Source organism: Melospiza melodia (assembly GCF_035770615.1).
Source record: "Melospiza melodia melodia isolate bMelMel2 chromosome 7 unlocalized genomic scaffold, bMelMel2.pri SUPER_7_unloc_1, whole genome shotgun sequence".
NCBI lineage: Eukaryota > Metazoa > Chordata > Aves > Passeriformes > Passerellidae > Melospiza > Melospiza melodia.
The window spans coordinates 3,759,290-3,768,712 of NW_026948497.1; the positions used below are offsets into that span (position 1 = coordinate 3,759,290).

At 58.2% G+C, this 9,423-nt stretch overlaps 1 protein-coding gene across 1 annotated transcript; it reads right to left on the reverse strand.

Annotated features, from left to right (window-relative positions):
- Positions 1-238: 238 nt before the first annotated feature.
- LOC134432692 (class II histocompatibility antigen, B-L beta chain-like) lies at positions 239-8,335 on the reverse strand. Its single transcript, XM_063181583.1, has 5 exons — positions 8,286-8,335; positions 7,548-7,817; positions 6,387-6,671; positions 5,623-5,784; positions 239-402 (listed from the first exon to the last, which is right to left on the reverse strand). The coding sequence occupies exons 2-5, from the start codon at positions 7,801-7,803 to the stop codon at positions 239-241; spliced, it is 867 nt and encodes a 288-aa protein (XP_063037653.1). The 5' UTR covers positions 7,804-7,817; positions 8,286-8,335.
- Between the last annotated feature and the right edge of the window lie 1,088 nt (positions 8,336-9,423).

The following is a 9,423-nucleotide window of genomic DNA, read 5'->3' on the forward strand; positions in this document are numbered from 1 at the left end:
CAGGGAATGGGGCCGGGCTCAGTTCATGCCCCGGGGCTTCTCCCTCTGCTCAGGGACAGGAGTCGTTCCCCTGCTGCACCCTGGGCTCTCTCCCACCGGAGACTTCTCCAGGAACTTCTCCAAGCTGAGTCCATCCCACGGGGCACAGCCCCCTCCAAGTGCTGCAGCGTGGGTCACTGTGCCCCGGGGTCGGTCCTGCCAGGACAGGCTGCTCCAGCGGGGCCCTCTGGCCGCGGGGTCACAGCCTCCTCTCAGGCATCGCCGTGCTCCAGCGTGGCTGCTCCGGGGGCTGCAGGGGGATCTCTGCATCCCCATGGATCTGCAGGGAGATCTCTGCATCCCCGTGGATCTGATGGGTGATCTCTGTGTCCCCATGGATCTCTGCATCTGGCAGCGCCGTTTCTGGAGGCACCAGGAATAGGCTGAGCTCTGCCTGAAGCTCTTCTCACATTCCCCAAACCCTTCCCAGCACAGGGAGGGTTTTGCCTCCTCACAGCTCCCCAGGCTGCGTTTGCAGCCCCTCCTCATGAGGGATCTCTGGGGCTTTTCCTCCCCGTTGGATTCCTGAGCCGTGGAGCCGTTTCAAATGGCCTCTTCCACGAGGTTCTGTGGCAGGGATTTGTTCTGGTCTCTGTCCGCAGCTTAGGACCTGCGGGAGGAAGGACAAGGAGAGGAAGAGACAAGGAGAAAGGAAAAGGAAAAGGCAGGAGGAGAGGAACAAGAAGGAACAAGGGAGGAAGGAGATGGGAAAGGAACATGGATGGATGTAGGACAGAATGAGGAGAAGAAGGAGGGTGGACAAGGAGAAGATGGGATTTGCCTCCATGCCAGAGGGAAGGGGAAGGAGATCCCCCCAGTCCATCCCTGGCAGGATGGCGTTGGCAGTGAGGCTGTCCTGCAGCGATGCTGGGCTGGGAGATGGAGCAGCAGAGAGGGGAAAGGGGCAGTGATTCCTCCTGCCCTGCCTGGCTGTCCCAGCCTGGAGCGTCCTGGCGCTGCCGAGGCCCTTGGAGCGTCCGGCACTCCGGAGTCCGAAGCTCACGGCTGCTTTATAAAGCTGACAAAGTCGGCAGGATGGGTCTGGGTATGATCTCAGCAAACTGGGTTTATTCGTACTGGAGCAGGGCACAGAGCTGAACAGGGCCCAGGGATAAAGACAGGGTGCAAGCTGAGGGCAGAGGGGGTTTTTATATGGGGTAGTGAGGGTGGAGCTGAGGGTCAGGGTCCAATGGATATGGGGGAAAATGGTGCCAAAGAGGGGTTAAGGGTCGGGTCAGCTAATAGGGAAACAGGGGCAGAGGAATGCAGTAAATTAGGGCCAATGGAGGGACAGAGAGGGAAAACATTCTAGGGACTAACCAGGGATGGGTAATAGGGGGTGAACTGGGGTATTTAGGCAAACAGGTCAATGGAGTAACATAACTTTCCATAAATCAGCATGTGCCTGCAGAGGTCTATGGGAGAAGCAAGTTTCTTGCCATAACCTTGAAATCTATTCTTCTTATTGGGGACCAGTCCCCCACGGCTGGGAGATTGAGACTCCCATGTGCCTCCACACCAGTGCATCTTCCTTTTCCTCGCAGCCTCCTTCTCCTCCGTCCAGACAAAGGTTAGGATTGACAAATCCTGGCTTTGGGGGAAGAACAAGGGGTGAGCACCTTGGGTTTTGTGAGAAATGAGCCTCACTCTTTAGAATTTTTGAAAGTTTAATAAGGAATAATAAGGGGCAAATCAGTAACAGCACTGGGTGCTCGGCAATGGCCAGAGGCACACTGGTTAACCACAGCAACTCTTCTTGTGTCGTTTTCCCATTGTATTGTTCAAATTCATATTCATAATGATTATACATATTCAAACATTTCTTTGAAGTCGTTTATATGTTCCAGGAATTCTTTAGGTTGGTTTGACCCCCAACCTGTCTTTTTAGAGCACGTGCAGGAATCGTGGATTGCTGTTTTGAGGGTTGTGTGTCACTCCCTCATAAGGGCCCCGGTTCTGTGGTTTCAGCAGGTGACAGTTATTGACAGTGGAAGGGTCAGTGGCAGGGCTCCTCATCACATCCCTTCCTTAAATGTTATCTGACCATGCAGATGGTTTTAGCTATTTCCACAAGTACTTGAAATGAACATTAGCTATTTCACAAATATTTCTGAAGTGTTATTGTCAGTTATTTACAAAAATAAAAGCATTAATTATTATTTCACAACTACAGCTACTTCTGCAAAAGTTAACATTCTAATGTACAACACATGGCATCCACTGTAATATTTTTCAAAAGCCAAAACTATAATGTATGTTTTTCACGCTCTCCACAAACTAAAATATCATCCATAAATGATGTTCTGAGGATATGAGCTGCACAGGGGCCAGGGCATTGGCCACAAAAAGCTGGCAAATTATACTATAGCAAAAGCAGTTAAAAGTGATTACAAACTGCACTCTATCAAAATCAGTGTGATTAAGAATAGATTGCAGAAGTCAATACATAATAGCAAAAGCCAACACTACCCAGTTATTTATAACAATCCCAGGGCAGGTTTTTCCCTTGCATGGAGCACTTGGGCCTTCCCTGGGCCCCTTCCGCCCTCGTGCAGAGCCGGTGGCATTTTCCAGCACACCCAGTTTGTAACCCAGAGCCGGGTGCAGCCGAGAAGGCTCCAAGCGCCTCCTTCCAGGCTGACTCTGCAGGGGCCGAGGCTGCTCTGGGCTCTGCCAGGGCTCTGCTGGGGCTCAGCTCTGGGCCAGGCTGGGCCCGCTCTCCCCTCACATTGCTCCGGGCAGCTGAGGCACAGCGGGAGAAGGAAGGGACACGGCAAGGCAGTTGAGGGTTAAGAGAGTTTTTATTCAAATAACTGCCATAACAAACATGCTGTCCTAACTACCATAACTAACTACTAGTGCTAACAACGATTACTAACTACCAGTGCTAACTACCATAACTAACTAGTTGTCCTGACTACTATAACTGAAAGCTGTCCTCAAGGGCTTCATCTCCTCCGCTGCTCCCTCAGTTGCTTTGCTGCAGTGATCAGAGGGGTCAGGCTAGAGAGAGGCTTGGCTGATGATAAAAATGGGTGCTGCCCAAAGGATAGAAAGGAAAGAAATGAACTGTTACTTTCCAAAGTCAAGTTCCTCACAGGCTCTGTTGCAACAGGACAAAGGGAAATGCTTTGAAACTCAGGAGAGGGAAGAAGGCTCAGATTAGATCCAAGGAAGAATTTTTTAACCAGCATAATGGGGAAACACTGACAGAAGGTGCCCAGAGATGTGGGAGGTGTCTCCTCCCTGGAAACATCCAAGCTCAGGTCAGGCAGGGCTCTGGGCCCCCTGAGCTGCTTGAAGATGTCCCTGCTCGCTGTGGGGCACCAGGCCCAGATGAGCTCCAAAGGCGCCTGCCAAGCCACAGCAGGCGAGGATTCTGCTTGCTCTGCGTGCGGAACGCAGCCAGACTGGAGACTGTCGGAGGGGGCCCCACAAGAAAACCCCTCCCTGGCGCTGCTGCTTCCCCTGCAGCCCCTGGTCCTCAGCTGCAGCAGCTCCTGGGCAGCCCAGCCCCGCTCCTCGTCCGGCTCCAGGCTGCACTTGAGGCAGTCCCGCAGCAGAGCCGACAGGCGCCGGGGCTCCTGCAGCTGCGGGGTCCCGTTCTGCCGGATCAGAGCGCGAGCCTGCAGGGAAAGCAAACTCAGCGCTCTGCCAGCTCCCTTCCCACCCACACGGGCTCACATCCACCCCGGGGCCTCAGCCCCAGCTCCAGGGGCACTTTCCTCCCTGCCACAGATGCTGCTCAGAGCTCATTTTGCTATGCCAGCCAAAAAACCCAAACCCTGGGGCTGCCACAGCCACGGCAACATCCAAATGATCTCGCCTTGAGAGCCAGTTCCATTGGCTGACTCTGTCAGTAGGAACCTCCATCAGAAATAGCAGATTTTGCTTCTCCAAATGGGGACACCAGCTTTAAAGGCCATTTTCCAGAGTCAGTGTGGTCCACCTGTGTTATTTCAGAGGATTCTTACATCAGGTGCATCTCTGCAGTGCCACTGACACTCAAGTAAATGCATTCCTGATGCCCCATCCCAGAAACGGCCAGGCACGAAACAGGAGGTTTGTGATGCTGAAAGCTCAGGCTTGGTGACACAGAGAAAGTAGCTTGGACTAGGAAAGAAATACGTTAGACTATGAGGATGTTAAACAATCATCTTCAGATTTTAGACAAGTTTCCCAGTGAGAAGAATCAGTGGGGAGATCATCTTGCAAAATGTCTTTTAGTAGCTCCTGCAGAAACCTTGTTTTGTTTGGGCCCGGGATGTGGGGTTGGTTTGGGTTTTTCTTGCAAGGTAACATTAGACCTGATGCACTTGCTTTATATTTCCAGCTCATCCTCACAGCCAGATGAGCTGCAACAACATAAATCCCAAAGCAAATTGTTGCTGGAGATTGCAGAATTTTCATCTGTGGTGAGGCTGGAGTCCTCTGGGAATTCCCTTCCCATGTGCAGAAACCTCCAGCTGCTGCTCCCAGTGCAGGGTCCCCCTGTGCTCACAGGCTTCTGCAGCTCCTGGAGAATTTGCCTCTTACCATGGCTGCCATTTCCCTAAAGTAAGGAGGTTCTCCTTCCACCATCCCGATGGTCACAGTGCCAAAGGCCCAATGTCCACCTTGGGGCCATAAGGAGATCTGGTCACAACTTCTGGGGCCATCCAGTGAGCAGTGCCCACCATGGAGCTGCGCTGGTCCTGCTCAGGGCTGAGCTGAGCGCAGAGGCCAAAATCAGCTGAGGACAGAAACAAACCCTGTCAAAGGCAGCTGGAATGAGGAAACCAAGCACCAAGATTCCCCACTCTTACTCTGAGAGTGCAGTCGTGAAGTCAGCTGGAAAAGCCCTCAGGGCTGTAGCCAAGCAAAGATGGAACCGGACCCTTCAAGAAACCATTGAGGAAGGTGTGGGGTATGTGAGAGAGAAGAGGGGAAGGAGGCGGGAGGAGGAGCAGGGAGGGTGGAGAGGAGGAGCGGGGGCGGGGAGTGATTGACCCGGGGGAAGAGAAGGGGGAGATGAGGAGAGGAGCAGAAAAAAGAAAAGTAGCGGGGACCCCCCGGCCTTCATCGAGGTGTCCAGGGGGAGCCAGGAAGATGTGGAACACGCAGCCAGGTGTGTTCCCAACACGGAGGTGTTTGACTATGGGGGTCACCCGGGATTATCCAGCGTGGATCCTCCCACGGGGGATGGAGATGGAGCGGCGCACGGAGCTCGTCCCGCACCGGGCACTGCGGGATCCGCGGGCAGCGACCCCTCCCCCCGGGCCCAGCCCCCACCCTTTGTCCCCCTCCCTTTGCCCAAATCCGTCCCATCGCCCCCCCCCCCCCAAACCCCTCCCCATCGCCCCCCAATAAACGGCCCCGGGCCCAACTGGGAAGCTTTATTGGGAGCACTGGGAGCAGGCACTGGGCGGGGGCAGAGCGCCAGCGGGGCTGGGGGGGACACGGGACCCCCCAAAATCAGCGGAGCGGGGACGGAGCGGGGGGTCCCGGCCGGGCCCGAGCCCAGGGGGAGGGGCTGCGGCCGCCGCCGGCTCAGGAGCTCCTTTGGCAGAGAAAAGGGGGTGACACCGGGCTGGGGGCCCCGACGGGAGCGCACACGCTCCGCCACGGCGGGGACGCCACCCCCGGCACCCGCCCTCACCTTCTTGCGCAGGGAGAAGCCGAGCCCCAGCGCCAGGAAGACGAAGCCCAAGACGAAGCCCCCGATTCCCGTCAGCATCTTGCTGCGGGAGGCGTCCGGCGGCATCTCTGGGGGGTCCGCAGGGCTCAGCACCCCCAAAACCTCGCACCGACACCCCGAGCCCCTCCCAGCCCTCCCTGTGGCCCCCGGCCCAGCCAGGGCCCCCTGAAACCTCCCCCCGATCCCTTTTTGTCCTGGCCAGGAGCCACCAAAGCCCCTCCCGTCCCTCTCAGCATCCCACAGCCCCCTCCCAGGTGCCCCCAGCGCCCCAGGACCCCCAAAGCCTCTCGCAGTCCCTTGGCAGCCCCAGCAGGACTCAGCCAGAGCCCTCCCAGGCTGTGCCCAGCACAACCGAGCTCATGGCGAGCCCCGCTTTGCCATCACCGATCTCCTTCCAGCCCCTCGGGGCTCACTGCGATCCCTCCCAGTCACACCCAGCGCCCCCAAACTCCCTCCCAGTCACACCCAGCATCCCCAAACTCCCTCCCAGTGCCCACCAGGACCCCGCCAAGCCCATCCCACCCTCCCCAGCATCCCCCAAATCCCTTCCCAGCCCTCTCCAAGCCCCCAGCCCCTCTCCCAGTCCCAGCCCGGCTCTCTCCAGCTCCCTCCCAGTGCCTCCCAGCACAGCCCAGCGGCTCTGCCAGCGCCCCCAGGGGCTCCCCCGTACCCCAGTGCCGCCTCAGGGGCTGCTCCAGGCTGACGTGCTCCACCTGGCAGCTGTAGCTGAGCCCGCGCCGGGGCGGCGTTTCCAGCAGCAGCAGCAGCTGGTAGGTCCAGTTCCCGTTGGGGACCACGTCGGTGGCCACCACATGCTCTGAAAGCTCCTGCTGGCCCTGGAACCACCTCACCTGGATGGCAGCAGGGTAGAAATCCATCACGGAGCAGAGCAGGCGGCCGGGATCGGGCTGTGAGCTCGAGGGGGGCACCAGCGAGATGGACCAGCTGGGGGGCACTGGGAGAGAGAGGGGAGGGCTGGGATGGGCTGGAGAGGGAGTGGGAGTGGACTGGGAGGGACTGGGGATGGACTGGGGATGGAGTGGGAGAGACTGGGGATAGACTGGGGATGGAGTGGGAGAGACTGGGGATGGACTGGGATGGAGTGGGAGAGACTGGGGATGGACTGGAAGGGACTGGAATGGACTGGGAATATACTCGGAGGCACTAGAAATAGACTGGGAGGGAGATTAGTGGCACTGAGAGAGGTGGGAGGGGATGGGGGGTAGTTGGAGAGAGGGTGGAGGTCTGGGAATGAACTGGGAATTAACTGGGATTGACTGGATATTGACTTGGAGGGGCTGGGTGGAACTCGGAAGGACTGGGAGGGACTGGGGCAGCATTGAGAGAAATAGGAAGGGGTGAGGGGCCAAGGGATTGAGGATTGTGATCCGGGAATGAACTGGGAATGGACAAGGAATGACCTGAGTAGAAGTGGGAGGGACTGAGAAGGCACTGGGAGGGATCTGGGAATGGACTGGGAGGGACTGGGACGGCCTTGGAGGAACTTTCATAGAACTGGGATGAAGTGCGCGGCACTGGGAGGCCGAGTCCAGCGCGGGGCACTCGGCGCTGCGGATCTGCCCGGCAACAGATGAGTTATCATAGAGACGCGACCTGATTGGCTGAAAAGCGTCAGCTTTACGCGTCTCTTAAATGGACGCGCGAGGGGGACACTGGGAGGGATAAGGGGGTCACTGAGGGCGACAAGGGGCCCCGGGGATGGGCACAAGGAGGGCTGAGGGCTCTGGGGCGATTCCCAGGGAGATTCTGAGGGGCTTCAGGGTCATTGGCAGGGCAGGGCCCGAGGGGACACGCTCGGCCCCGTGCTCACCTCGGCGCTCCGTGATGAATGGGGTAGACCCCTCGTACCAGACTCTGCAGAACCACTCCCCCGAAGTCCTTTGGTACTCCTGCCACATCGGGTCGTTGTTTAAACGCCTGGCATTCATGGCCCCGTACGGGTTGAACCCCACGTACAGCCCCACGTCGCTGTCGTACACCAGATACTGCTCCCGATTGTAGACGAGCGTCTCCACGGACCTTATCTTCTGCGTGCCGTTAATGAAGTAACATTCCTGCTTTCCCATGTGCAGGAACACCGCTGTAAGTGCAGGACACAGCTCAGGGGGTGCCCCAGCACCCCTAGCACCCGCAGAGCTCCGGGGGTCACCCTGGATTCCCCGCTCCACACCCGCTGTGCCCCACGGCCGCCATGGGACTCTCCTGCCCGCGCTGCCGCTTCCTCTTTGCCACCCTTCCCCCATTTCCCCTTCCACATCCTCTCCCCTCCCACTCCGGCCGCACCAAAATCAATTTTAGGTCCCTATTCCCCATTTTCCCAAAAATTCCCCAAACCCCAGACCCCTCATGCTCAGATATGGTGTCCCACCTCCCATTTTCCCCCATTGCCCACCCTCTCCCACCCCTCCCTCACCTCCCCTCACCCCTCAGCCTCTCCCGCTCTCCCTTTGGGGAGTCCCCTCCTCCTCCCCCTCCATTCCGGGCTCCCCCCTTCGCCCCCTTTTACCCATTTTCCCCCGTGTCCCAGCGCCTCCCGCCCCCCGCTCACCCGAGAGCTCCGCGCCCGCAGCCGGGGGGGCTCCCAGCACCACCAGTGCCACCAGCAGGGCCCCGGCTGCCGCCCCTCGCCCCATGGCCGGGGCCGGGCAGGGAGCAGCAGCCCCAAAGCAGCCGCGCTGCGCTGGGAGCGCCAGTCCGGAGCAGGGCGGGCTCGGCAGCGCCGCGCGCTCTCATTGGCTGCCGCCGCTTCTGGGCAGCGATCGGCCACGGGCTCTGCCCGGCAACCGATGAGGCAATACAACGCTCCGAGCTCTCATTGGCTAAGACGCCTCCTGCCTGCGCTCCCATTGGCTGAGGCCTTTCCGGGACGCTGCAGCCCCGGGCTGGGGGTTTTTTGGGAAGGGGGAACCTTGAGGCGCTGGGCAGGTGGGGCGGGGATGGAGAGACGCGGGCTGTGGTGGACCAGCCAATCAGAGCCGTTCTTTTCATATTTAACCCCAATTTTTTGGTTACTGAGCTCGTTCAGGATTTTCTGTTCGGATCCCTTTGTCCCGCTGTCCTGGTTTGAAAAGGAAGTGAGTTTTTTGGGATCAAACCAATGTGTGGTTTTATCAAACTAATAGGTCAAACCAATAGGTCCTCAGATTTGAATTTTGGCACCTGGTGTGGCCACTGCGGACATGGATATGCCTCTGAGCACACAGGGGGTTAAAAGCAGAGAACTCCCAGGGAAAGCTCTCTTGGTTCAGGTGGGTGAAAGGTTCAGAGCTGCCCTGCCCGGCTGCGGGCTGGGTGCGGGAGGGGAAGCCATGAGGCCGGGTGAGGGGAGCCGGGCCTTGGACAGAGAAGGGAGGTGAAGGCCCCTGCAGGATGGAAGGGTGGTTTAGCAGTGTCAATTGTCTCCTGCAATCTGCCATCAGGGACCTGGCCAGGTGAGTTTTGTTTCCAGGGAAAATGGCTGGCGTTGCTGTTCAGGGGCCTGTGTCCCGGAGTGGCCAGCTGGCTGCTGAAATTCCACATTGCACAGGATGCCTCCCAGACTCAAGCTGGCACCAGTGTCCACTTGGGTTGGTTTGACAGTGCCAAGTGGCTCCTGCAATCTGCCATCAGCAACCTGGCCTGATGAGTTTCGTGGGCAAGGAACAATGGTGGCATTGGTGTTCGGGTGCCTGTGGTGCTGAGTGCCC

Bases quoted from the DNA above. Each gene is read 5' to 3' on its own strand.
- LOC134432692 (XM_063181583.1), bottom strand. From the start codon at position 7,803: ATGGGAAAGCAGGAATGTTACTTCATTAACGGCACGCAGAAGATAAGG. The intron at 5,785-6,386 runs GTACGGGGGAGC...CGGACCCCCCAG, and splicing joins GCCCCTGAGGCGGCACTGGG to AGATGCCGCCGGACGCCTCC. The intron at 403-5,622 runs GTCGGGGCCCCC...TGGTGCCTCCAG, and splicing joins GGCGGAGCGTGTGCGCTCCC to AAACGGCGCTGCCAGATGCA.